Source organism: Chrysemys picta, chromosome 19 (genome assembly GCF_011386835.1).
Source record: "Chrysemys picta bellii isolate R12L10 chromosome 19, ASM1138683v2, whole genome shotgun sequence".
Lineage (NCBI taxonomy): Eukaryota > Metazoa > Chordata > Testudines > Emydidae > Chrysemys > Chrysemys picta.
This window is the reverse complement of record NC_088809.1, coordinates 545,207-571,480: the sequence shown is the minus strand read 5'-3', so window position 1 is coordinate 571,480 and position 26,274 is coordinate 545,207. Positions and strand designations below refer to the sequence as shown.

The 26,274-nt window shown below is 49.4% G+C and overlaps 1 protein-coding gene across 3 annotated transcripts in view; it reads left to right on the top strand.

The window, feature by feature from the left end:
- The first annotated feature begins 1,868 nt into the window (after window positions 1-1,868).
- Window positions 1,869-26,274, top strand: part of PRPF8 (pre-mRNA processing factor 8) — a 32,371-nt gene continuing 7,965 nt past the window's right edge. For all 3 annotated transcript variants that reach the window (XR_006176315.2, XR_010593822.1, XM_005298287.4), the window contains exons 1-36: window positions 1,869-2,001; window positions 2,520-2,630; window positions 3,419-3,587; window positions 5,773-5,937; window positions 6,018-6,236; window positions 6,939-7,151; window positions 7,431-7,556; window positions 7,637-7,742; window positions 9,055-9,245; window positions 9,622-9,741; window positions 9,828-10,017; window positions 10,346-10,465; window positions 10,818-10,952; window positions 11,057-11,186; window positions 11,644-11,840; window positions 11,932-12,138; window positions 12,235-12,398; window positions 12,789-12,915; window positions 13,089-13,281; window positions 13,691-13,878; window positions 14,163-14,401; window positions 15,200-15,346; window positions 15,656-15,866; window positions 16,688-16,804; window positions 16,888-17,135; window positions 17,380-17,559; window positions 18,799-18,934; window positions 19,548-19,717; window positions 21,207-21,336; window positions 21,587-21,733; window positions 22,105-22,265; window positions 23,008-23,199; window positions 23,927-24,164; window positions 24,451-24,579; window positions 25,252-25,365; window positions 25,647-25,820. Coding sequence is in view for 1 of the 3 variants with exons in the window: in XM_005298287.4 (XP_005298344.1) it covers window positions 2,531-2,630; window positions 3,419-3,587; window positions 5,773-5,937; window positions 6,018-6,236; window positions 6,939-7,151; window positions 7,431-7,556; window positions 7,637-7,742; window positions 9,055-9,245; window positions 9,622-9,741; window positions 9,828-10,017; window positions 10,346-10,465; window positions 10,818-10,952; window positions 11,057-11,186; window positions 11,644-11,840; window positions 11,932-12,138; window positions 12,235-12,398; window positions 12,789-12,915; window positions 13,089-13,281; window positions 13,691-13,878; window positions 14,163-14,401; window positions 15,200-15,346; window positions 15,656-15,866; window positions 16,688-16,804; window positions 16,888-17,135; window positions 17,380-17,559; window positions 18,799-18,934; window positions 19,548-19,717; window positions 21,207-21,336; window positions 21,587-21,733; window positions 22,105-22,265; window positions 23,008-23,199; window positions 23,927-24,164; window positions 24,451-24,579; window positions 25,252-25,365; window positions 25,647-25,820 (5,793 nt within the window). In the remaining 2 variants the exon portion in view is untranslated. The remainder of the gene's footprint in view (window positions 2,002-2,519; window positions 2,631-3,418; window positions 3,588-5,772; window positions 5,938-6,017; window positions 6,237-6,938; window positions 7,152-7,430; window positions 7,557-7,636; window positions 7,743-9,054; window positions 9,246-9,621; window positions 9,742-9,827; window positions 10,018-10,345; window positions 10,466-10,817; window positions 10,953-11,056; window positions 11,187-11,643; window positions 11,841-11,931; window positions 12,139-12,234; window positions 12,399-12,788; window positions 12,916-13,088; window positions 13,282-13,690; window positions 13,879-14,162; window positions 14,402-15,199; window positions 15,347-15,655; window positions 15,867-16,687; window positions 16,805-16,887; window positions 17,136-17,379; window positions 17,560-18,798; window positions 18,935-19,547; window positions 19,718-21,206; window positions 21,337-21,586; window positions 21,734-22,104; window positions 22,266-23,007; window positions 23,200-23,926; window positions 24,165-24,450; window positions 24,580-25,251; window positions 25,366-25,646; window positions 25,821-26,274) is intronic.

The window sequence follows — 26,274 nt, the reverse complement described above, 5'->3', positions numbered from 1 at the left end:
GGCTGAAGCTCACAAGGGGCTGGGAGATGGGGTTCAGCCTCAGGGTTGGGTTTCCTGTCTCTGATGTTTGCATCCATAATGAACATATCAGTGCACACCAGTGATGATGACAGGGCAGCTGCTCTTAGGGGGACTGACTGCCTTTACATACCAAATGATGGGGTCTAAATTAGCTGTTACTGCTCAAGAAAGAGATCTTGGAGTCACTGTGGATAGTTCTCTGAAAGCATCTGCTCAGGGGGGCAGCAGCAGTTAAAAAAAGCTAAGAGAATGTTAAGAACCATTAAGAAAGGCACAGATAATAAGACACAAAATACCATAATGCCTCTGTATAAATCCATCGTATGCTCACATTTTGGATACGGTGTGCAGTTCTGGTCACCCCATCTCAAAAGAGATCCGTTTTTGTTTGTTTCAAGTAATGTAAGTACTTCACACACTGCACAGTCAATTTGTGGAGCTTTTGCCAGGGGTGTTGTGAAGGGCAAAAGTACAACTGGGTTCAAAACACAATTAGCTAAGTTCATGGAGAATAGATCCATTAAGGGCTATTAGCCACAATGGTCATGGATGCAACCACATGCTCTGGGTTTCCCTAAACTGCTGATTGCCAGAAACTAGGACTGGACAATAAGGGATGGATTACTCTATAATTGCCCTGTTCTGCTCATTCTCTCTGAAGCATCTAGCACCAGCCACAGTGGGAAGACAGGAGCTGGGGCGAGATGGACCACAGTCTGACCCAGTAGGGTTGCTCTTGTTAAGAGCAGGGCAGTCTGAATCCTAGTGCTAGGGATGGTGATAGGGCAGGGTGGGCAAACACATTGCAGAATAGAAATTGTAGGGTGGGCCCTGAATGCTCACAAAATGGGGGTTGGGATAGTGGAGGGGGTGCAGGTGCTGGAATGGGGCTGGGGATGAGTTTGGGGTGTAGGAGGGTACTCTGGGCTGGGACTGAGAGGTTTGGAGGGCGATCATGGCTGGGGAAGTCGTGCAGGAAGGGGTGTAGGTTCTGGCTGGGGGGATGGGCTCTGGGGTGGGGATGAGAGGTTTGGGGTGCAGGATCCCAGGGTGGGATCAAGGGGTTTGGGGAGCGGGAGGGGGATTAGGGCTAAGGCAGGGGGTTGAGGCGTGGGGAGAGGCTCAGGGGTGCAGGCTCTGAGCAGCGCTTATCTCAAGCGGCTCCTGGAAGCAGTGGCATGTCCCTTCTCCGGCTCCTATGTGATGGCTTGGCCAGGCAGCTCTGCACGCTGCCCCATCCGCAGGCACCGCCCCTGCAGCTCCCATTGGAGCGCTGGAGGGGGCCATTGGAGCATGTAGGAGCCAGAGCGGGGCCATGCCGCAGCTTCCCAGAGCCGTGTACTGCGACCCCGACCCTGCACCCGAGCTGGAGAGCCAGAGCAGGGCCGCATTGTGGGGTGCGGCTCGCAGGGGCCGTAGTTTGCCCACCCCTGGGATGGGGGCTTGGCTATCAGTGGGATAGGGGATGGCACTGCAGGCTTCTGCCAGCCCCGTCCCACCGATGAGGCAATGGGGGGGTCGTAGATAGGGTGGCCCCACCCCCGCAGGAGCAGCAGCCAAACAGCAAAGAGGCGCCATCTGCGGCACCATCGTTAGGATCCCGAGTAAACGCCTCCGGGCGCAGGGGGGAGCAGCCAGCCACTCATGGAGGGGCGTGGCCTAGAGGGGGCGTGGCTCTACGCGAGCTGGGTCGGGGAGGTCTCCGACCGGAAGAATATCCGCGTGCCTGACCCAGCTAGTCCTGCCCTTTCCGGTGATTGGACCCACCTCCTAGCCGGTTAGCAAATTCCGATAGGCTGTGGAGCCTATCAGTCCCCAGCCCGAGAGCTGATTGGTCACTCTGCTCTGCTATGTCCCGCCCTCCTGAGTCCATCCGGGTCCCTGGAGCGCGGCGGCGACGATCCGGAGCCGCCATTGCGGGCGGAAGCGAGAGAGGCCGCGGGGAGCTGGGGCGAGACACGAGAGCCTGAAAGGAGAGAGGTCCGCTGGGGGAGGGGTGTGTCTGGGGGGGCGCGTGCGGAGAAGGGGGGCGGGGTGTGCCGGGGAGCACGGGCGGGAGAAGAGGGGGGATGGGGTGTGCTGGGGGGGGAAGGGGGAGCGGGGGAGAAGAAGGTGGGGTGGGGGGTGTGTCTGGGGGGGCGCGTGGGGAGAAGGGGGGCGGGGTGCCCCGGGGAGCGCGGGGGAGGAGAAGGGGGGGGCGGCATTTGTCCGGGGGGGGAAGGGGCGGGGTGTGCCGGGGGGCACGGGGGGAGAAGAAGGTGGGGTGGGGTGTGTCTGGGGGGGCGCGTGGGGAGAATGGGGCGGGGTGCACCGGGGAGCGCGGGGGGGGGGAGGAGAGGGGGGGCGGGATTTGTCCGGGGGGCGCGGGGGGAGAAGGGGGGCGGGGTGTGCCGGGGGGGCACGGGGGGAGAAGACGGTGGGGTGGGGTGTAGGATTGTTTCTTTTCTGTGGAAGACCCTGACCTGAGCCTGCCTGCCTTTCCTCTCTCTGGTCCCTAGCCTGCCTCTCCATGGCTGGAGTGTTTCCCTACCGTGGGGGCTGTGCCCCGGTGCCCAGTCCCTTGGCTCCGCTGCCTGACTACATGTCTGAAGAGAAGCTGCAGGAGAAAGGTGCAAGAGCTATTGAAATTTGTCACAGCAGGGCCTTTGTGGGGTTGGGGTGTCTGCGTGCACACAGTCCTGGCAGCCATGACTGAGAAGTCCTAGGTCCTTGTACCAACCATCCAAAGGCCAGGTAGCCTCCGTGCCCAAAAGAGAATTCAGCCATTGTATTCTGCTCACTAAACTCTTCAGTTCACTTCATTTGTGGTGAATGAGTATTTGCCCTTGTCTTTGTTTTGCTGGGTTTTCCCCACTATTATATTACAACTTGTGAGAGCTGCCCTAAAAAGGCTGCTGTCAGCTGCATGTATTTTAGTAGTTAGTTTAACACTGTTCAGAGTAAACAACGTAGCAACTTAAAATCACAGCAGCTAGTCTGCGATGACCTGCACCCCTTTGCTATCAACAGTGGAGATACACCAGGGCCAATATAACACAAGGCGAATGTTAATGTGAAGGCTGTGGTTGCACTGGAACAAAGAACTGCCAGACTGGATCATGTTAGGGTCCATCTGGGCCAGTGTCCTGTCTCCAGCACTACATAACTCAGAGGAAGGTGAAAGAACGCAACTGTAGGCAGGTCTGAGATAACCTTTTCCTGATCCCTGGTAGTTAGACATGGTATAAACCCTGAAAGATGAAGCTTTTTATCCCCTACAAAACACTGTTTGCATTAACTTGCTAGTAGAGCTCTGGATATTTATCCATATAATTTTGGGCTTATGTTGGTTTGAAGTACCCTCTTGTGTCTTAGTGCGATGGCTTGAGATGGACTGTGTGTGTTCTTGTCTGTGCAGCCCGTAAATGGCAGCAGCTACAGGCAAAGCGGTATGCCGAGAAGAGAAAGTTTGGTTTTGTGGATGCCCAGAAGGAGGACATGCCCCCAGAACACGTGAGGAAAATTATCCGGGACCATGGTGACATGACGAACAGGAAGTTTCGGCATGACAAACGGGTTTATTTGGGGTGAGGAGAGCAATGAGCATCCTAATCCATGTCCAGGGAAAGGTGGGTGGTGGGTAGGGCACACATGGTACAGGTATTCCATTCCTGACGGGTGGAATTATAAGCAGTACACTGCACCAATGCCCCAGGTATCCGCTAGTCTGTAGAGGCCACTGAGAGATACGAGACCTTCCCTGGAGAGCTTTCAGTTTTAACTGTGTGCATAGAAGAGAATGCTACAGTATGAGCTCTTGTAAAGTGCTTGGAAGATGGACTCTGTGAGCTAACTAAGTATTCAGTGGAACAGAAATACATAGTGGGAGATGGGGAGGCGATTGCGTTTGAGTTATTGGGTAAATGCAACTGTGCAGAAGTAGCTCTTTTCTTTAGTTTAAAAAAAAAAAAAAAAAGTCTTGAAGGAGGAGAGAAGGATGCCAGTTATGCCCAGTGGTTGGATAATCCAAATGCAAGAGATGGGTTTCTCTGCCTTTCAGACTCAGGGCCAGTCCTAGCAAGCTGTAATCCATTGCTAACTCCTGGCCATACGCAGAGGCCCTAGTAATTCATAAGATGAATTTCTGTGGATGTGCGGTGTCCCCAAGCTGTTGGTTCCCTGTCTCAAAGAAGGACCATGTTTTTGTTCTGTGTATGCACAATGGGGTCCTGGTTCCTGAATGTGCTCCTAGGTGCTACAGTAATCTAAATCAGTACTTACAGCCCAATGGCTTTTGGTTTCAAAAAACCTTCCACATGTAACTAATGTCTGAGTTCTTGAGCCTGTAGATAGTTTGCAGAGTGTTGAGATGAATCGGGTAGTTCACTCATTGTGGTGAATGTTTTGGCGTAACTATTTTAGAATCGACATAAACACTTTCCTTGCTGATCCATAGCAGAACAGTGTTTGGCTGAAACAACAAGGAGTCCTTGTGGCACTTTAGAGACTAAAAAATTTATTTGGGCGTAAGCTTTCGTGGGTTAGAACCCAGATGCATGGAGTGGAAAATACAGGAGCAGGTATAAATATATGAAAAGATGTGATTTGCCTTACCAAGTGTGAGGTCAGTCTAACCCTAATTAATGGTCCATTAATTTTGGAAGGATGTTCACAGGAATAAAGCAGCAAGTTCTAAAGATGCAAATAGTTGTATGTTCCCTATCACAAGTTTACCTATCACCATAGGAATGCATAGTAATTCTTAGATATTGGATTTTCTCTTTCTCCATTACTAGGTTGATTAATATCCCAATTTACCATGGGATTTCTGGAAGCATGCCAGTGTCTTGACCATCACAATGAATGTTTTGATCAGCTAGCTAGCGCCTCCCTCTGTCCTCGCCACAGCACTTCACCAGCATTACAGAATTCTGGTCCCAGTTGCCTCTGTGCTAAGCTTCTTTCCCTTGCCCAACTAACTGCCAGTCTCCCCAGCGAATTTTGTGCATACTTGGTGTGTCTAAGCAATGATGGTGAGCCAGAGCATTCTGGGATTTAGAAAGCCCCAAACTACATTTTGCATTCTGTGTAGAAGAGGCAGGCAGGTGGTTCCCCATGGGAACGTCTCTGTTGTGAATACACTGAAAGGAAAGAAAAGGAGCTGCCTTGAAGGTGGGGTTGATCAGTTCCTCCAGTGACTTGGAAAACCATAAGCTCTTGCCATTTGGGCTCTCCTAACAGGGTTTGTAAATGGGGCAAACTGTCCCCACTGGAGGAAGAGCCAGCACACATTTAAAGTCTGACTTCAGTTGATTGTCAGTGAAAGCTACATAAGAAATGAGTTGTTTAGTCCTCTGGAGCTCTAGATATTCATTGAGGGGAGACTGCTATGTTTGCCTATTAAGTTTAAGAAAGAGAAACCCAGGCAGCCACCCTAGAATTAAACAGTTTCTCTAAAGCCCCAGTTCAGGGTTACTGTACACAATGAGGGCACATGACTATGTGGGGGATTGTCGCTTTAGCACTAACCCCGTCACTGTATCTGAAACTGCTTCTGCAGGAAAGCTCTGTTTGCACCTGTGTGACGTAAAAGTGATGTCAAGTGACCAGGCACCCTCAGACATTGCTGTAATGTCATATTAGTTGGAGAGGCCTGTGAAACATCTAGTTTCAGTGCCCTTTTAGCTTGAATTTGGGTTTCAATAAGAAGTGGGGAGGCTGGTCATTGTCTGTTTATAAGAATACTGACTAACTCAAGTGATTTTTATGCAGTGCCCTGAAGTACATGCCCCATGCTGTCCTAAAGCTCTTGGAGAACATGCCAATGCCCTGGGAACAAATCCGAGATGTTCCGGTCTTGTACCACATCACTGGTGCTATCTCCTTCGTGAATGAGATTCCATGGGTCATAGAACCAGTCTACATCTCACAGTGGGGGTAAGCACTTGCAGTAATTGCACATTGGCTCTCTTGAATCTGCAGTATAGGCTATATCTAATGCTCTTGGTCCATCCCAGGTCAATGTGGATCATGATGAGACGAGAGAAGAGAGACAGGCGTCACTTCAAAAGGATGAGGTTCCCCCCATTTGATGATGAAGAGCCCCCTCTTGACTATGCTGACAACATCCTGGATGTGGAGCCTCTGGAGGCAATACAGCTTGAGCTGGACCCAGAGGAAGATGCCCCTGTCCTGGATTGGTTCTATGACCACCAGCCATTGAAAGACAACAGGAAGTGGGTACCGTTTTCTGGTAGCACTTTTTCATTGTAAAGAGTTCCAAAGCATCGTATAAACTCTGTACACAGCAGCCTTGGGGAAAAGGACATTAGATGGCTTGCGAAATACGGGGAGATGTTTTGCCACGGACACCTGGGCAAATTCTACTCTTATGAAAACTGGTCTGGGACCTTTAGTGTTGATGCAGAGCGGGCAAGCCCAAGCCTTTAAGGTCTCTTCTGAAAGACCTCTGCACAGTCAACTGAATGAAACTTTGTTTATCTCCCTGGAAGCATGAAGGACTGAGTCAGCCATACCAGTACACTGGGTATTTCGTACGTGATGCTTGACTAGAGCATACCAGAAGCTCTTTAACCTGTTGACTAAGTTTTCTGGGGGAAATTTCGGTAATATTATGTGCTGCCTGGGACTGCTGTCTACGATCCCAAATATTCATGCCTAAATCTTGGATATTAGGGGGAAAGTTGTCTTGGGGAGAAAGAGCTGAGTTTAGCACCTGGTCAGTAGCAGGTGGAGTTGCATTGTTGTCTACAGTGGGTTTGAATGGCCATGCAGCCTTCGCTTCTGTTCGGGAGGGGCCTGTGAGATAGCTGTTTTCTTCCTGGTTCCTGTAAAGGGGATGGGGAGAAGGATGGGTTTCAGCAGGTTTTTAGCCTTAAAGCCCTGCAGTGCTGATCTGTGCATTGTTCCCTTTGCAGGTATGTGAACGGTTCTACATACCAGCGGTGGCAATTCACTCTTCCCATGATGTCCACATTATACCGGCTAGCTAATCAACTGCTGACAGATCTTGTGGATGACAATTACTTCTACCTGTTTGATCTGAAGGCCTTCTTCACTTCCAAGGCTCTGAACATGGCTATTCCTGGGGGGCCCAAGTTCGAGCCTCTGGTCCGAGATATTAACCTGCAGTAAGTGATGATTTTTGGTGGGAAGGGGAAGAAGTACTTGCCTGGTCTGGGGGTGGGAGCCTCAACGTGATGTCTTCCCCAAGTGAAACGCTGGTGGGTTAGATCCCGATGAAGTGGCATTAGCGGGTCTTCGTCACATGCTGCTTTGGAGTCTGAATCTGTATTGAAGGAGTTTAGCAAGGTGTCCGGGGACACTGCCCTGCATCTCTGAGCCAAGACCTTTGCCTTCTTGCCACATTCTGCACTTTCATTTACCAGTCTCTTCTCTTCTGATTAAAGGGATGAAGATTGGAATGAATTCAATGACATCAATAAAATAATAATCAGACAGCCAATCAGGACAGAGTACAAGATTGCCTTCCCATACCTGTACAACAACCTACCGCACCATGTGCACCTGACCTGGTGAGTAGAGTGTCCACTGCAGGCAGGGGTGTGGAGAAGTTGCTGGACTCATAAGATGCTCTAATACTTGTATCTTGCAGGTATCACACTCCTAATGTGGTCTTCATTAAAACAGAGGATCCTGACCTGCCAGCATTTTACTTTGATCCATTGATCAATCCCATCTCTCACAGGCACTCTGTCAAGGTGAGTTACTGCTCGAGTGCCCATGAGCCAGGGATGCCCTGCATTGGGAGTGATGGAAGAGGGTCTTTTTGATCTAGCATAGACCATATGTTGAGAGTAGGGACTCCAGCTTAGTGTGGTAACCTTATCTGACCGTGACAGGCATGGATACTTCAGGGAAAAGCATAAACTCTGTAAAAGGACTGACCCCAGCTGGTGATCAAACCTATCGTTCCAAGTAGGAGGATCACTTGCTCTGTGGCACTGCAGATGAGTCTGGAGACTAGGTCCTTCATATAAATCCCTAATCCTTTCTGAATCTTACTGTTCCTCAGTAATATCTTGCAGCTGCAAGTTCCACAACTTAACTTATAGCATATAAAGCGTTTCCTTTCTTCCATTTAAACTTGTTGCCTTTCTTTCAAGGATCCTCTTACTGCCTCCTAGCACTTGAGAGCAGGGACACCAAATTAGCCTTAGTGAAGAAGTGTATGTCTACACTACTGCAGTAAGTCGACCTACGCTATGCAACTCCAGCTACGTGAATAAAATAGCTGGAGTTGACATACCTTAGGTCAAGTTACCGTGGGGGTCTACACCGCGGGGGGTGGGGGTGGGGAATCTCCAGTTGACTTACCTTACTCTTCTTTTCAGGGGTAGAGTACGGGGTTGACCAGAGAGTGATCTGCTGTCGATTTGGCGGGTCTTCGCTAGACCCACTAAATCAACCACCGGTGGATTGATCTCAGAGCCTCTATCCTGGCTGGAGTGTAGACATAGCCTAATACATAGATTATACCACAATCCTGTCTCCTCTTACTCTTGTCCACAGGAGAAATCTTCACTCACTGACTTCTTCCTTAACCATTTCCATCGACTCATTATTTTCATTGCTCTTCCCAAGTCCTTTTCTACTGCTAGAGTTAACCAAAACCTGATCCTAATATTCAGGTGTAGATGCACCACTGATGTGTATAGTGTTACACTTGTGTTCTTAGCTCCTGTATAATACAGCCAGCATCTATTCACCCCATTGTTTTTAAAAAGTTTTTAAACTATTAGCCCTTTTGAGTGCAGCTTTGCATTGAATGGACCTCTCCCTTGAGTTACCACTAGATCTAGATCTGTGTCCTGAGGTCTGAGTTGATTCAGAGACCATCAGTGTGTATGTAGAGTTTGCATTGTCCCCTGTGTTAGTCACACTGTTGGTTTATCTCATGCCCTTCCTCTGCCATTGTGTAGCCATGCCAGTTCCAGTGTTTGGTTAGGACTTTTGGGAGATTGAGCTGAAGCAAGTGTGGGGCTGATTATGTCTGGGATTTCCATTCTCTAGAGTCAGGAACCCTTGCCTGATGATGATGAAGAGTTTGAGTTACCAGAATTTGTGGAGCCTTTCCTGAAGGACACTCCGCTGTACACGGACAACACGGCCAATGGCATTGCACTGCTGTGGGCCCCTCGACCCTTTAACTTAAGATCTGGCAGGACACGCAGAGCTCTAGACATCCCATTGGTCAAGAACTGGTAACATTCTTTATTGGGGGCATTGGTGGTTTAGTGCCTGTGGCATTAAGGGAGATATCTGTGCTGCCACAATAGTGGAACTAGTGCAGTTTCCAGCTCCTTGATGAATCGGACTTGGTTTGATTCCAAGGTACTGGGGCCGTACTGCTCTCCTAAGCATGGAAGTTGTGCAGAGAGGCTCTGAATAGCACCGTTTCCTATCCAGCCTATTTCTGTATGGTGAAGGTGAAATGGAAAAAGCCACAGGTGGTAACAGTGCTGCTGGAGACCTTGCACAGCTTTGTTGGCTAGCTGTCTCTGCAGGACATCACTTGCAATCTGGGGAATGAGAATGAGTGTTCCTTGGAGCGCTGAAGTTTGTGGTCTTTGTCCTCAGGTATCGAGAGCACTGCCCAGCAGGGCAGCCAGTGAAAGTGAGGGTCTCCTACCAGAAGCTGCTGAAGTACTATGTTCTGAATGCACTCAAGCACAGGCCTCCCAAGGCTCAGAAGAAGAGGTAAGTGATGCCCTGTTTCCTTGAGAGCTTCTCTCTGGTTTGTCTTGAGGGTGCAGCTGATTCCATTGTTCTCTCCCTATCTCCAGGTACCTATTCCGCTCCTTCAAGGCAACAAAGTTCTTCCAGTCAACAAAGCTGGACTGGGTGGAGGTTGGCCTGCAGGTGTGCCGCCAGGGTTACAATATGCTGAACTTGCTGATTCATAGGAAGAACCTCAACTATCTCCATCTGGACTACAATTTCAACCTCAAACCAGTCAAGACCCTCACCACCAAGGTACTAGTCCATGTCCTCCCCTCTGCAGTGACGTTCTCCAGTCCCAAGTCCATCTGTCTGGTGCTGCAGGAATCTCTATAGTAAAGGTCTTGGATGGCTAGTGTAGCAGCAGCTTTAGTGGTCTTTGCGCAGCAGGAGATAGCAAACCTGTTAAGTTTACTTCAAGCTGCTTATTTGTTTAGTGCCTTGAGGTAAAATGCTATATAAGGGCTATTGTTGCTGACTCTGAGCTGTTCACTTTGCAAACTGTCTGAGTGACTGGAAGCTGCCTGGCCACTACATAGCAATATGTCTTCTAATCCCTGTACCCTGGTCTCTCTCTTCCCAGGAAAGAAAGAAGTCTCGTTTTGGTAATGCTTTCCATCTGTGCCGAGAGGTTCTGCGTTTGACCAAACTGGTGGTGGATAGCCATGTCCAGTACAGATTGGGAAATGTGGATGCATTTCAGGTGAGCCTAATTTGGTAATAAAAGTGGTCAGGGGCTGGGGGAGGGGAACAGGTGGCTGACTTCTGTGGATGATTGCCATTGACTGGTGTACTGCCCTGGAGGAGCAATTGGAGCAGTATGAGAGAGGCTTGGGAGTGGACTGACGCTCCGTTAAGGAATAGCTCAGACTGAGGCAGTTTAATCACACTTCAATTCCTGATCTATTTACGTGTGGTGAGGGCTGAGCGCCCCCCAGGAGTTCTGCTCAGCACAGTGCACTCTTTACTTCTGGCAGTGTAAAGAGCGTGGCTTCCAAAGAGTGCCTCTGGGTAATGTGCATTGCCATCTCCTAATCATGCACGCTGTGTTTCAGTTGGCAGATGGCTTGCAGTATATCTTTGCCCATGTGGGACAGCTGACAGGAATGTACAGGTACAAGTACAAACTGATGAGGCAGATTCGTATGTGCAAGGACCTGAAGCATCTCATCTACTACAGATTTAACACTGTGAGTACTGCTTCCTCATGCATTAGTGACTGCCCCAATGTAGCTGTGTGGGAAGGGAGGCCTCCTGGAATGTCTAACGCGGTTATTGTGCCTCTCTTCTTTAGGGGCCTGTGGGGAAGGGGCCCGGCTGTGGCTTCTGGGCTCCAGGCTGGAGAGTATGGCTGTTCTTCATGAGAGGCATTACCCCACTGTTGGAGCGGTGGCTGGGCAACCTGCTGGCCAGGCAGTTTGAAGGTATGTGCAATAAGTGAAACTGAGATGGCGGGGGCGCTTTGGTGAAGGTAAATGCTATTTCCTTGTCAGCTCTAATTCCAGCCTCCTTGTCCAAGAAAAGCACTTAAGATTTCATGCCCAGGTTCCATGTTAATAGTGAGAGCAATTCACTAATTTTTAGGGCACATCAGTTTCCCGGGAGTCCATATAGACTCCCAGTGGAACTGATGTTTAATAGAGTTCTCTGTGAAGCCCATAGCCTATTAACTGTCCTCCCCTCAGCACAGTGGTCTGGGGTCTTGTGGGTGTTTCACTTTTGCTGTTTGTGCAGTTCATTTCTATGCCACTTGCTTGGACTCCAGCTGTCTTGTGCTACAGAGTTTCTGTAGCAGCTTTTTGCGTGTGGATCTCACAATGGAAGGCAAAATGACACTGCCTCATTGGTCTCCAGGTTCCTGAAGTGTTTTTTCTCTTCCAGGCCGACACTCAAAGGGCGTTGCAAAGACTGTAACAAAGCAGCGTGTGGAATCTCACTTTGACCTGGAGCTGAGAGCTGCAGTTATGCATGACATTCTAGACATGATGCCAGAGGGGATCAAGCAGAACAAAGCTAGGACCATCCTGCAGCACTTGAGTGAGGCCTGGAGGTGCTGGAAGGCCAACATTCCCTGGAAGGCAAGTACCTCACATGGCTTTTCTCTTCAGTTTAATTTCAGTCAGTCATGGGGAGAACTCCTGTTTCTCTAACTCTACCGCTCCTCCCCAGGTTCCTGGGCTCCCAACTCCTATTGAAAACATGATCCTGAGATACGTGAAGGCGAAAGCTGACTGGTGGACTAACACAGCTCACTACAACAGAGAGCGGATCCGCCGGGGTGCCACTGTGGACAAGACTGTGTGCAAGAAGAACCTGGGTCGGCTGACCAGGCTTTACCTGAAAGCTGAGCAGGAGAGGCAGCATAATTACTTGAAGGTGGGGCTGGGATGCTGGCTAGGGGTGGCCAGAGCTTGGGACTTTCTGTAGTGGGGTTTGATGGCTGCTGACAGTGCTGCTGCGGTTTGTTTACAGGATGGCCCCTACATCACTGCGGAGGAGGCTGTCGCAGTATATACCACCACTGTGCACTGGCTGGAAAGCAGGAGGTTCTCACCCATCCCCTTCCCTCCGCTCTCCTACAAGCATGACACCAAGCTACTCATATTGGCCTTGGAAAGGCTGAAGGAAGCCTACAGGTAAGGACTGGAAAAGGTGCTGCTGGCTGCCGAATGCCTGATACCTGCATTGGGTAATGCCCTTGAAGCTGTTGGTTATCAGTTTATAGCTGAGCTTGAACATGATAGTTGCTTCTCTTGATAGACTAATGAAAGCTCCAGCATATACCGTAGTACTGAGGCTTTTTAGTGTGGCTTATTGAGTTTTCATACAGGCTCTCCTCATGGGTGGGAACAGGTGCTGGACATCTCATAGGAGTCGTGTGCAGCGTGGGCATATGGGAGCAGTTGTAATTCGAGGGTGCCTTACAGTCCAATCGGGTTGTGGAGAATCTTCCCTTGAGGGTCATGGAGTAGTTGTCATTCTGTCTATCAATGTGTGGACATAGGAGCAATTCTCTTTGTTTTCAGTGTGAAATCCCGTCTGAATCAGTCGCAGAGAGAGGAGTTGGGTCTTATTGAGCAGGCGTATGATAATCCCCACGAAGCTCTGTCCAGAATCAAGCGACACCTTCTGACTCAGAGAGCCTTTAAAGAGGTAAATGTCTTGGTCTATACTCTGGCTCTAGCCACTAGCAGTATCTTCAGAGTGCCTAGGGTTGAGTTACCTCTCTGCATGCAGAGATTAATTCGCACCTAGAATCTTGTTGGATCAACCCCTTACTTTCCCTGTCCTCAGTGTGAGCCAGCCTGGTGTCTCCTCTTGATTAGGTTGGTATTGAGTTCATGGACCTCTACAGTCACTTGGTTCCTGTTTACGATGTTGAACCCCTGGAGAAGATTACAGATGCCTATCTGGATCAGTACTTGTGGTATGAGGCTGACAAGCGAAGACTCTTCCCTCCTTGGATCAAACCTGCGGACACTGAACCGCCTCCACTGCTGGTGTACAAATGGTGCCAAGGTCAGTGTAGGCATCTGTCTTGCATGTAGGTAGGATTCTTTGGGGTGGAGGTGGGGGTCAGCTGCCTATTCCTAGAGTGTCCTCTTGGAAGTGGTTTAAATGTCTTTCTTTTAGTAGCGTGTAGCTTGCTTTCAGCACAGTAGCTATATATTCTGCCAGAAACTGGATTCAGTAAATTTAAAAACACCTTTATACACTGTGAGGGCACCCTCTCGGAAGATTCCTGATTTGCTACATTCCTCCCTAGTCCCCGTTTTTCTGTACGGTTCTTCAATAAAAGACTAGACCGACTAAAAGGCATGACAGTGGAGAGCTTGAAAATGTTCTGTCCCGCCCTAGGATGGTGCTAATGGAGTGAGGGAGCAGCATCATTGCTGATGGTGCAACTGGCTTTTTTGTGTTGCCTCAGGCATTAACAATCTGCAGGATGTCTGGGAAACATGTGAGGGTGAATGTAATGTGATGCTGGAGTCCCGATTTGAGAAGATGTATGAGAAGATTGATTTGACGCTGCTCAACAGGCTCTTGCGTCTTATCGTTGATCATAACATTGCTGACTACATGACAGCTAAGAACAATGTGGTGATCAATTACAAGGTACCAATTAGTCTGTGGGAAATGGGGGAGGAGTGGGAGGGCTATAGAGTTCTCACCTGTCTACACATCTCCTTGGGGAAGTTGAGACTTTGCCAGGGTGAGAGGGGAGCAGGCTGAAGGATTGAGGAGCTAAGAGCACAACCAGAGTTCTGCTCAAGAGTGACTGTTGGAGTAGCCCTTGAACTGCCATTAACTTAATTGCATCAGATGGGTGAGAGCCCTGCTGAAAGGTCTGTGGGGGCGTAGTTGAGTCAGAGTCTCACAGCTCTCTTCTGTTTCCTCAGGACATGAACCACACCAACTCCTACGGGATTATTCGGGGGTTGCAGTTTGCTTCCTTCATCGTTCAGTATTATGGGCTGGTGATGGACCTGTTGGTACTGGGCCTTCACCGAGCCAGCGAGATGGCTGGCCCACCACAGATGCCAAATGACTTCCTTAGCTTCCAAGATATTGCCACTGAGGTGGCTCATCCCATCCGCCTCTTCTGCAGATACATTGATCGCATTCACATCTTCTTCAGGTAGGAGACACTGCCTGGGTGCCTTCCCTTCTCTGCCTGCTGCTCTCCTGTGCCTGCAGAGACGGTACTGATCCACAGAGCAATGGCTCTGGTTCTTCTCCAGTCCAAACCTAGGACTATCAGTGCTCCCTTCCAGCGGATGGAATGAAGTGGCTGGTGCTGTAGCACATTCTGCCTCCTGGAATACTGCCCTGTGTGCTAGCCAACTGTATTGAGACCAGGAAAGCTTTTACCCGGCTCCATGGGTGCAGTGCAGTAGCAGTGATGTCACATGTCAGGGCTGCTTCCATTTTAAGCTCTTAAAAGCAGCTTATACCCTTGAGGAGAAATGACCCTTTTGGCTGAGATTGCTCTTGCTCTTTCTCAGCCTGTGTGGTAAAGCCGATTTTTGGCCCCATTTGAGTTCATGTTCTTGAGCTGCAGTAACTGAACCGGCTTCTCAAAGCTCGGGCATGGCAGGTCCATAGTTCTACGTGAGGAATCACTTTTTTTAAAATTGGCTCAGCGTGTGCTGGGTGTAGCCTTTCTGATTTTGCAGTGAGCAGACATTGACCTCTGGATGTCTAGTCACAGAAACATGCATGAAAGAACATGACATGTACTGTCTGTGTTAATGCAATTTCTGAACGCACCTCATGCGGGAGGATGCAGAAATTGTGCATCTGTTAGTGTGGTCCACAAACATCCCCTTGCTATTCACCATTTTTTCCGGGGTTCTCCTTTCCTGTCCAGGCTGAATGGGGATTGCCCTGTGAATTCAATCCTGTAACCCACTCCTCCCTTAATGTGAATTTCCAGGTTTACAGCAGATGAGGCAAGGGACTTGATCCAGCGCTACCTGACAGAGCATCCCGATCCCAACAATGAGAACATTGTGGGCTACAACAACAAGAAGTGCTGGCCCCGAGATGCCCGGATGCGGCTCATGAAGCACGATGTGAATCTGTAAGTCATCTGACATGAGCATCAAGGAGGATTTGGGTGCATGGGCAGCTCTGCCGTAGAAGTCGGGCAGCTGCAGGATAACCCTAGCTAGTGTTGCATCACCCCCCTCATCAGGGAAAGATGGTGTTGGATCTGTCAGAGCTTCATGCTCTAATCCCTATTAATGGGGTGCTGGATGTGGGATGGGCTGTGTTCATACTTTGCTGCTGAGGGTGTGGGGGGATTGAGGAACTAACCCATGTTTCTGTTTCACCCCACTAATTGGGTATCTTGTCAGCCAGGGCTCATACTGTGTTCTTTGCCTTTCAGTGGCCGTGCTGTATTCTGGGACATTAAGAATCGCCTGCCTCGCTCAGTCACCACAGTGCAGTGGGAGAACAGCTTTGTATCTGTTTATAGCAAGGACAATCCCAACCTGCTGTTCAACATGTGTGGCTTTGAGTGCCGCATCCTACCCAAGTGCCGCACCAGCTATGAGGAGTTCACCCACAAGGATGGTGTGTGGAACCTGCAGAATGAGGTAGGGAAAGTGGCTGGCAGGCTTGGGAACAGCAGTTTGTCCCAGAACAGGGCTCAGAGTGGATGGTGGTCATGCCCTGCGTTAATGTGGGTTGAGTAGAACTGATTTGCTGGCTCATGCTGCCCTTGGAGATGGTAATAGAGGTAGCCAGCAGTCGTGCCCAACCTTATTATGCAGGAGACCCAAATAAACTTTGTGTGGGTCAAGCAGATTCTGCATGTTTTAATAAGATTTCCGGTCACCTGTACTGGTTGCTGTTTTAAGTTCAGCTTGTTTCGTATGTATTTAGATAATGCTGTACATAAAAACATCCGGTCTGTTTACACAAGTGTGTAAGCTAAAATGATGTAAACATGATGACCGACAGTAATGATTCGGCCATTAATATACTGTGTTGAAGCAGACCTTACGAAATACTCTGGTGGGCTGTCGGTTCTGCACCGCTGGCCTAGAGCATCGGCTGCTAAGGTTAATCGTGTTTAGTGCGTATGCTAGAGCCAAGTGGCTGGCTGGGTTAGCTCTTGTCCAGAAGAGATCGAGGGTCTGATTGGATCTTGGCGTGAACTAGAAAGTGGGTGGGCATGAAGACTGAAGAGCAGAGAAGCTGTGCTGGTGCCATGAAAGGTAACTTCTTAACTGCAGTATGAGGGCAGAGAAGTCTCCTGAAGTTCTCACCGGCACCCCCCTACACCCTTTGGAGAGAGGGTGTGTGTGATACCTTTCAATGATGGTGTAGAAGGGGTGGAAATCATCTCATTATGTTTGTTGGATAGGGGACTCCCAGTTAAGTTGAATTGATTGTCCATGTGCCTCTGTTGCAGGTGACCAAGGAGCGCACAGCTCAGTGCTTTCTGCGTGTCGATGATGAGTCTATGCAGAGGTTTCACAACCGAGTGAGGCAGATACTCATGGCCTCCGGCTCCACAACCTTCACAAAGGTAACAAGGAGGGTGTCTGACGTGGCTATCCCTAGGCACTGTCTGGAGTTGCTGAGATGACGACCCTTTGCTTTTGTCTCTAGATTGTGAACAAATGGAACACAGCCCTGATTGGCCTGATGACATATTTCCGGGAGGCTGTCGTGAACACGCAGGAGCTGCTTGACCTGCTGGTGAAGTGTGAGAACAAGATTCAGACCCGAATCAAAATTGGCTTGAACTCCAAGATGCCAAGCCGCTTCCCCCCAGTGGTATTCTACACCCCCAAAGAGCTGGGGGGGTTGGGCATGCTGTCCATGGGCCATGTTCTTATCCCCCAGTCTGACCTGAGGTGAGTCACACTGCTCGGTGCAAGATTCTGAGAATGAGAAGGGAAATAATTATTCCAAGAATGCCACTAGTGGTTGGGGGCTCTGGCGGGATTTGTAGGGTATTACTGGGACCTTCCGCCCTGTACGTTAACCTTTGTGCCCTGTTATAGGGGTCTGTCAGCTCCATCATGACCTTGATGGTGTACTTAGCCATGACAGATCCACCACCCTCCCTCACTTGTTGCCTCTGCCTCTTTGCTACAGATGGTCCAAGCAGACAGATGTCGGCATCACTCACTTCCGCTCAGGGATGAGCCATGAGGAAGACCAGCTGATCCCAAATCTGTACCGCTACATCCAGCCATGGGAGAGCGAGTTCATTGACTCGCAGAGAGTGTGGGCAGAATACGCCCTCAAGAGGCAGGAGGCTATTGCCCAGAACAGGTGCGTTTCCACTCTGAACTCAGATGGGTTAGTTGTGGGGCAGAGTATGGAATGGCGTGGAAGCAGAATCCTGGAGACCCCGCTTGTCTTCAGAACTCTGCTTAACTACAAGCGTAAAGGCCCTGCTGGGTTTCTGTAATGGCACATTCCATCTCCCAGAGCTGGTGGGGCCAGCCTCTGCAAGGTAACTGGGACATGGATGATGCTTCCCAGCAGAAAGACAGTCTAGAGCTGGGGTTCTCGAAACAAATTTTTTGGTGGCCTCAGAATGTGGCCACCAACTCTTGCTGATGGCCGCGCTGACAATTTTTCCTAAAATACTTAATTAGCTTTAAGAAAAACAACTAAATATGCACATCTGCATATCCAAATCATTGTAATTTATTTATGTAGGGTTTTTTCAGACTCAGTAATAGAGACAACTGTACATTTTTATTCTTTACTGGACCTAAACAGAATGGAAACACAAAAGGCGCTTTGCATGTTCTTGTCTTTTTTTTTTTTTTTTTCTTCTTCTAAGACTTGGTAGCTGGTAAGTCTTCTACTGTGAAAAGTGATATTTGTTTGTATGTTAATATCACTTTTCACAGCAGACTTAATCAGCCCCGATAAGCCCTGGGACAAATTTTAAGCCCTGAATGGGGAGGTGGGCAGGGATGCAGCGGGGCCCAGGGATGATGGTGGGGGTGGTGAGCCTGGGACCAGAGCCTGCCACTGTGTGGACAAAGCCCTGTGGCCGAAGCCAGCCTCCCTTACCCCTGGGAAAGTAGGGAATTCACCAGCTGCCTGCATGTCCAGAGTTCCCCCCTCTGGAGAGGGGCAGGGCCCCACCGCTGCTGGTGTCCCTGGGAGAGGGGCCACTGCTTTGTGCGCCCCCGCTCCCCCAATCACAGCTAAGATAGCTGTGGCTGCAAGAAAAGGCCCTGGTGGCCACGTCTGAGAAACACTGGGACATGAGGCTCTGGTGAAAGGACTGATGCTAGCGAGTGTAATCTCCTTTCATCATGGAGCAACAGCACAAGGATGGATCACTGGTACAAATGTTGGGGCAGCTTTTTGAAGTCCAACTTCCACTGATCATAGTAGCCTACAGCAGATACTTTATGAACCTGCAGATGCTTTACATAGCAGAAACCTCTCCGTTACTAAGAACTCCTGAAGCCAGGATCTTATTTGGCTGGAGTCTTTGGGCTTAAATCCATTGTTTTGAAATCTCTCTCTCTTTTTCTCTCTCTCAAGGCGTCTGACTCTGGAGGATCTAGAGGACTCATGGGACAGAGGGATTCCTCGCATTAATACCCTCTTCCAGAAAGACCGGCACACCCTTGCTTATGATAAAGGCTGGAGGGTCAGGACAGACTTCAAACAGTACCAGGTACCAACAGGGAATTGCCCTTGGAAGCTCTGAAACTTACTGGGTGCCAGGCACCTGCCAGCCCAGGTGGAGGAGCCTATTTCTCCTCTCCCCTTTGCACTACAGCAGGTGCCGTTTCCTGGTCTCTCTGCTGTAGGAAGGAACTAGACCCATGAGCTGGGACTGCTAAAGACCTTTATGAAAAAAGTCAGGAAATGTAACCTGCCCCATCCTTAAACAGCACTCTCCTTGCTGGGAGTATGCAGGGGCATACAGAACACAGCTCTGTTGGGTGCTGAGTGACCAGATCTTGAGAATCGGCATGTGGACTCAGTGGCACTCTTTGCAAAATATTGGCTTCCTAATATAAATTCTCCCTATTTATCACTTTTAAAATACTGACCAGTAGAAAGCCATTAAACATCTTTTTGAATCCAGGCTGACTTGTCCATTGTGAATTCACGTTCTGGGTCTGCCCTCCTTTTTCCACCAGTGGGTCAGCTAATTTACTCATTAACACCGGCCTCTTGGTTCCTAGCTCTAGTGAGAGATCCAGTGTGGGTGCTGCAGGGTTCAATAGCTGGGCTGAGTGCAGAGCCTCTTTACACTGACATCCTTCTTCTGTTGTATACAGGTCCTGAAACAGAACCCGTTTTGGTGGACACATCAGCGCCATGATGGGAAGCTCTGGAACTTGAACAACTACCGCACAGATATGATCCAAGCACTGGGTGGAGTGGAGGGGATCCTGGAGCACACCCTCTTCAAGGGAACCTACTTCCCAACCTGGGAGGGTCTCTTCTGGTGAGGAAAAGGCCTGTTAGTCACTGAAGACTTTCTGCAGAAAACTTCTCTCTCCTTTGTAGTGCTAATGCTACCCCTCTCCCCCAACACAGTCTCACTATAGCATAGCAAAGACACATGCAAAGTACTGCGCTTAGGGAGGAAAAATCAAATGTACAAATACAAATTGGGAAATAACTATCTAGGCAATAGTACTTCTAAACAGGATCTGGGGTTATAGTGAATCACAAATTGAAACAACATAGTGCAGTTGCCCCCCCCCCCCTCCCCCCCAAAAAAAGGTAGTATTCTGGGGTGTATTAACAGGAGTGTTGTATTTAAGACTCGGGAGGCAATTGTCCCACTCTACTCAATATTGGTGAGGCCTCTGATTGGAGTATTCTCTCTGGTTTTGGGCAATGTGGACAAACTGGGGAGAGTCAGTAGGAAAGCAACAAAAATAAGTCGGGTTTTGTAAACCTCTCATGGGGGGAAAAAAGTTTTAAAAGGGGTGGAGTGGGGACAGGATGTTTAGGTTGGAGAAAAGATTGAGGTAGGGACCTGCTAAAGCTTCAAATATTTTAAGGGCTGTGTCCACTAAAGGTAGGATGAGAAGTAATTTGCTTATTCTGCAGCAAGGGAGATTAGGAAAAACTTTCTAACTCTTAAGGATAGTTACGTAATGGAATAGATTCTCAAGGGACATTGTGGAATGCCCATCATGGGAGAATTTTAAGAACCTGTCAGGGATGGTCTAGGTACTCTTGATCCCACCTTATAGACTCGTAGGACTCGAGAGGTCATCCAGTCCAGTCTCCTGCACTCATGGCAGGACTAAGTATTATCTAGACCATCCTTGATAGGTGTTTGTCTAACCTGCTCTTAAAAATCTCCAGTGATGGAGACTTCACAACCTCCCTGGGCAGTTTTATTCCAGTGCTTCGCTACGATGACAGTTGGAAAGTTTTTCCTAATGTCCAACCTAAACTGCCCTTGCTGCAGTTTAAGACCATTGCTTCTTGTCCTATCCTCAGAGGTTAAGGAGAATAATTTTTCTCTCTTCTCCTTGTAATAACATTTTATGTATTTGAAAACTATTCTCGTGTCTCCCCAAAGTCTTCTCTTCTCCAGATTAAACAAACCCGATTTTTTTCAATCTTCCCTCATAGGTTGTGTTTTCTAGACCTTTAATCATTTTTGTTGCTCTTCTGTGGTGCCCACACGTGGACACAATACTCCAGTTGAGGCCTAATCAGCGTGGAGTAGAGTGGAAGAATTACTTCTTGTGTCTTTCAACATTCCTGCTAAAATCTTAGAAATGCAGGGCTGGGAGGAGCCTTGAAAGGGCCACCTAGTCCAGCCTCCTGTGCCGATGCACCTCTCAAGGCCCTTTCCAGCCATACGTTTCCCGACTTTGTGCTATATATGGTCTTCGCTGCGAGTAAGCCACTCTCCCTTCCCTGGGGCGGGATAGCTTTCTTACAGAGCTGATTGCATCTGTTCCTTTCAGGGAGAAGGCCAGTGGCTTTGAGGAGTCAATGAAGTGGAAGAAGTTGACAAATGCCCAAAGATCGGGTTTGAACCAGATCCCCAACAGACGATTCACCCTCTGGTGGTCTCCTACCATTAACAGAGCCAATGTAAGTAAAGTCCTTCTCCATGGACTTGTATCTCTGTCGAAGACAATTAGATGAGTTGTGTTTGAGGCAAGTTCTTTAATTCTCACCGTCCTTCAAAGCACACTCTAAAGGGTAACTTCAGATTCTAATACCTGTAAAAATACATGTCTCCTTAGAGCAGCAGTTGACTTAATCCTCTGATCTTGGGCTCACCCAGGCCTGGGGCTGGTTGTGATGTGACATGTTTTCATGGTTGCTGTTCTCTTGTCAGGTGTATGTCGGGTTTCAGGTGCAACTGGATTTGACAGGTATCTTCATGCATGGCAAGATCCCCACATTGAAGATTTCCCTCATTCAGATCTTCCGAGCCCACTTGTGGCAAAAGATTCACGAGAGCATTGTAATGGATTTGTGTCAAGTGAGTGGGGCATTGAGGAAGGGGGTGCAGATGTGTATAATTCTGTTTCTGCAGTGCTGGAAGGAGGCTTTTTGTTACCAGCTGTGCCCCCAGAAAGCCCCTTTCCAATTTTTGGGGAACAAGGAGTTAGCCTACAACAGCCTGCCGTCTGCAGTGGAGATTGCCCGGGAAATCCCATCATTTAGCATCTATTCTGCTGTGGGAGTTTCAGCAGGACTGCACCTCCCCCAGTGACCTCAGGCAGAAGGAGATGGCAGGGGGGACACAGCTGGCTTTCTCTGGTGCTGTGCTTGCTGCTATTGCTGGGGTAGGGGTTTTTCCTGCCCTCCCATGCACTGCTCTCTGCCTCATTCAGATTGCTGTCTCCCCAGGTGTTCGATCAGGAGCTGGATGCTCTAGAGATTGAGACCGTGCAGAAGGAGACCATCCACCCCAGGAAGTCCTATAAGATGAACTCTTCCTGTGCAGATATCCTCCTCTTTGCCTCCTATAAATGGAACGTGTCACGGCCGTCGCTGCTTGCAGACTCTAAGTAAGTGCTGTCCAGTCTCTCTCCTCCCTTTTTCTGTGGGGTGCAGAGCCCCTGAGCATGGAGCCCATGTCCCTCAGCATTCAGGGGTCTCTTTGGGTTCCTAGTAGGACAGAGGCCTGCCCACCAGCAATGACTTGGTGACAGTTGTGGCTCTGGTTCAGGACATTCAATGTTCTTCTTCCTCTGCATCTGCATTGGCTTTTCTAGAGAGGGCACTGCCAGAAGCATTTTGTGTGCCACTTCTGCTGTTGTCCCTCTCCCTGAAGCACTTCACTTCCACCACTCAACATTAAAGGAGCTACAGCACTAAACGTAGAGCTGCTGGTGACCCTGCTGTCCTGGGGCCCTAAGATAGGGACTGGAGTCGGTCCCTTTACAGGTGCACCTCACCCCAGATTTCACGTGGCTGAGCCCTCACCTGAGACTTTCCTCAGGGGGTGGTGACCCCTTCCACTTAAATGTAAGACCAATAGCAATTCTTCCTGATCTGAGCCAATATGAAACTGAGGCTGATTTCCTTCAGATCACTGTCCCATCAAGCATCTCTGCACCGAAGTGACAGTGAAGTCTCCCTAAACTGGGTCTGGCTGCCTCTGCATAATTAACAACTGGCTTTAGTGCTGAGACTTGGCAGTAAGTGCTATTTGCCAAAGGTGATGCTGCCACAACTGCAGCAGGGTCTGGCTGCAGCTGCCCTTTGGGAGGTAGGAGTTGATGGCTGTTTTTCTTTTCTACTCCCCAGGGATGTGATGGACAGTACCACCACTCAGAAATACTGGATTGATATCCAGCTGCGCTGGGGCGACTATGACTCCCATGACATTGAGCGCTACGCAAGAGCCAAGTTCCTGGATTACACCACGGACAACATGAGTATCTACCCCTCCCCCACTGGCGTGCTCATTGCTATTGACCTGGCCTATAACCTGCACAGGTATGACCCCTAGCCTTGGGACTTCAACGTCTTTATTGCCAAAACTTTCACAGTGCCAAGGGCGCCTTGGGTTTGTGTCAGAACAAATAGAGCAGGCTCTGTGCCAGTAAGGGTAGCAGAGAGGGAGGGGGTGAGGCGGGAAGGATACAGGCAATGAATGGGGTGAGGCCTAGCTAACTGCTAAGTTTTTAATAATGGTGGGTTGGGTCACAGCAAATCCGTTTTACTGGCCCAGTCCTGGGGTCGCTTGCATTCTTAACTGGGGGATTTCTCTGCAGGCTCACTCTGGGCCTGAAAGATGGAGCCATGTCTGTCTACAGTGCTAACTAAGGGAATGGGGAGCAGTTTCTGAAGGCCAGGCCACTTCCATGGGGATCCCCAGCACCAGTGGAGCAGCTGCAGCTGCTTTGGGGACTGCTGTGTGTATACTTACTGCTGTGCTCTTTATGGCTTCCCCCCTGTCATTGTGTGGAGAAGCAAAGGGAGGGGTAGCCAGATGAACAACTCCCAAAGACATGGTGAGGAGAGCAGTGCGCTGGGGCCGGAGATGGACCACGTCTCTGCTATGGGACATGCTGACTGCTGCAGCATCTGCTCTTCTCCGTGTGGGGAGGGGCAATGCTCCAAGCCTCTTCTCTGGGAAAAGGCTGCAGCAGCCTTTCAGATCTTGAGCTGGAGTTGTGGTGAAATCTGCTACTGACCCAGTGCTGTGTTGCTTCCTCCCCAGTGCTTATGGGAACTGGTTCCCTGGAAGCAAGCCTCTGATTCAGCAGGCCATGGCCAAGATTATGAAGGCAAACCCGGCACTGTACGTACTGAGGGAGCGTATCCGCAAGGGGCTGCAGCTTTACTCATCAGAGCCCACAGAACCCTATCTCTCCTCCCAGAACTATGGGGAGCTCTTCTCCAATCAGATCATCTGGTTTGTAGATGACACCAACGTGTACAGAGTTACCATTCACAAGGTGAGCGGGGAAGGTGGGAGGAACCTTTGACGAGGGAATAGGAAGGAGGGCTGTCTGCTAATGTACTGTGCCTACGGGAGTTGGGGGCAGGGATGACATAGTCTGGATTCTGGTGAGCCTGGGAACTAATGGACATGGAAGTTTGTGCAATGCATACACAGAAGCTGTTACATTTATGTGGGGCTGGGAACCAGAACTCATTACACAGGTGTTTGCTGTCCTGTCACTGTTTGGTTCCAGCACATACAGCTCACATTAGCGTTTTCACCTTGGTGTTTTTTTCCAGACCTTTGAAGGGAACTTGACCACAAAGCCCATCAATGGGGCCATTTTCATCTTCAATCCCAGGACTGGGCAACTCTTCCTAAAGATCATCCATACATCTGTGTGGGCAGGACAGAAGCGTCTGGGCCAGGTAAGAGCCAGGGACCGTGTGCGGGACAGAGGACCAGGGAATCACACAGCTGCTTCCAGAGACTTGTTTAGTAACAGTGAGCAGGAGGCTTCTCCATGTGGGAGCTTGATAGGTCTCTGGAGCACTGGGAAGTCCCAATAAAATGAGATCTAAGCCTAATCTCTACTATAGGACAGGACTACTTGATTTCACTGTTAGTGGTGCATTTTTGTCGGGGCTCTGGGCTTTTTGGGGGTGTAAAGAGCCTGCACTCCTAAGCAGGGCCCACGGGCTGGAATCCTAACTTGTCTGCCTTCCCCCACCAGCACTAGGGCTTGGCAAATAGTTCACTCACAGCAGCTGTTCTAGTGGATTGTGCCTCCAGCCCTCCCAGACGGAGGGAGTGCCAGTGACATGAGGCTGAGAGGGCTCGTCACAAAGTGACTGGTTGAATTGACTCCCCTTAGGCTCTATAATCCGTTCACTTCCCCAGCCAGACTGGGGATGTGCTGGTGGAGCACAGCGAGATGGTGTAATTGCCCAGTACACTCATTAACAGGAGCATTTCACTGTGCTGACCCACGCTGTGGTGCTTACTCAAGGGTTCCTCTCATCCCCAAAGGTCAGGCTGTTTTCTCCTGTGAAGGGTGGGTGGTGTGTGCAATCGTATTCTAACCTTGTCTTCCTCTGTAGCTGGCCAAGTGGAAGACTGCTGAGGAAGTGGCTGCCCTGATTCGCTCCCTCCCTGTGGAGGAGCAGCCCAAGCAGATCATAGTCACCAGGAAGGGCATGCTGGACCCACTTGAGGTAAAGGATCAGATACTATGGAGATGGGCATTGTTATAAAATCCTTTAGACATTGTAGAGCAGGGGGTTCTCTGTTTTACTTCAGAGTGGGCAAGTGAGGAGTGAGTTTTCTGTATCAATGCACTAAATATGGTGTTGCACAGGCATTAATCCCTTAAGCAGCTCCATGGTGGAGCTCTAGATCAGGGTTCTACAATCTATAGGGGCAGGTGGAGATACTGAAGAATGTGTGGTTTTATTCCTGTTCTTTCTCTCCCTCTCTCTCTCTCTCTGAACTCCAGGTGCACTTGCTGGATTTCCCAAACATTGTGATCAAAGGATCAGAGCTGCAGCTGCCCTTCCAGGCCTGCCTGAAAGTTGAGAAGTTTGGAGATCTCATCCTGAAGGCTACTGAGCCCCAAATGGTTCTCTTCAATCTTTATGATGATTGGCTGAAAACCATCTCCTCCTACACGGTAAGGTCTGGGATGCACCCTGAATGGCTGCTTTGCGAATTATTTGTATTATAGTTGATAGTCTTTAAAAAGGTTGCAGAGCAGTTTTTAAACTAGGAGATGGGGGAAAGCCGACTGCTGCGGAGGAGCATGTGGATCGCACAGAGACTTCTCTTAGAGGAGAGTCTATTGATAGAGATTCTCTAGGTTATAGTCAGGAGCAGAGGATGGAAGGAGGATAATGTAAGGGCCAGATCAGATTATAAACATTCACATAAAGAATCGAACACATCAGAAAAGGGCAGACAAATAAACAGTGACACGTTTTTAAAGTGCTTGTACACAAATGCTAGAAGTGTAAATAATAAGATGGGTGAACTAGAGTGCCTTGTGATAAAGGAGGATATTGATATAATAGGCATCACAGAAACCTGGTGGACTGAGAGCAATCAATGGGACACAATTATTCCGGGGT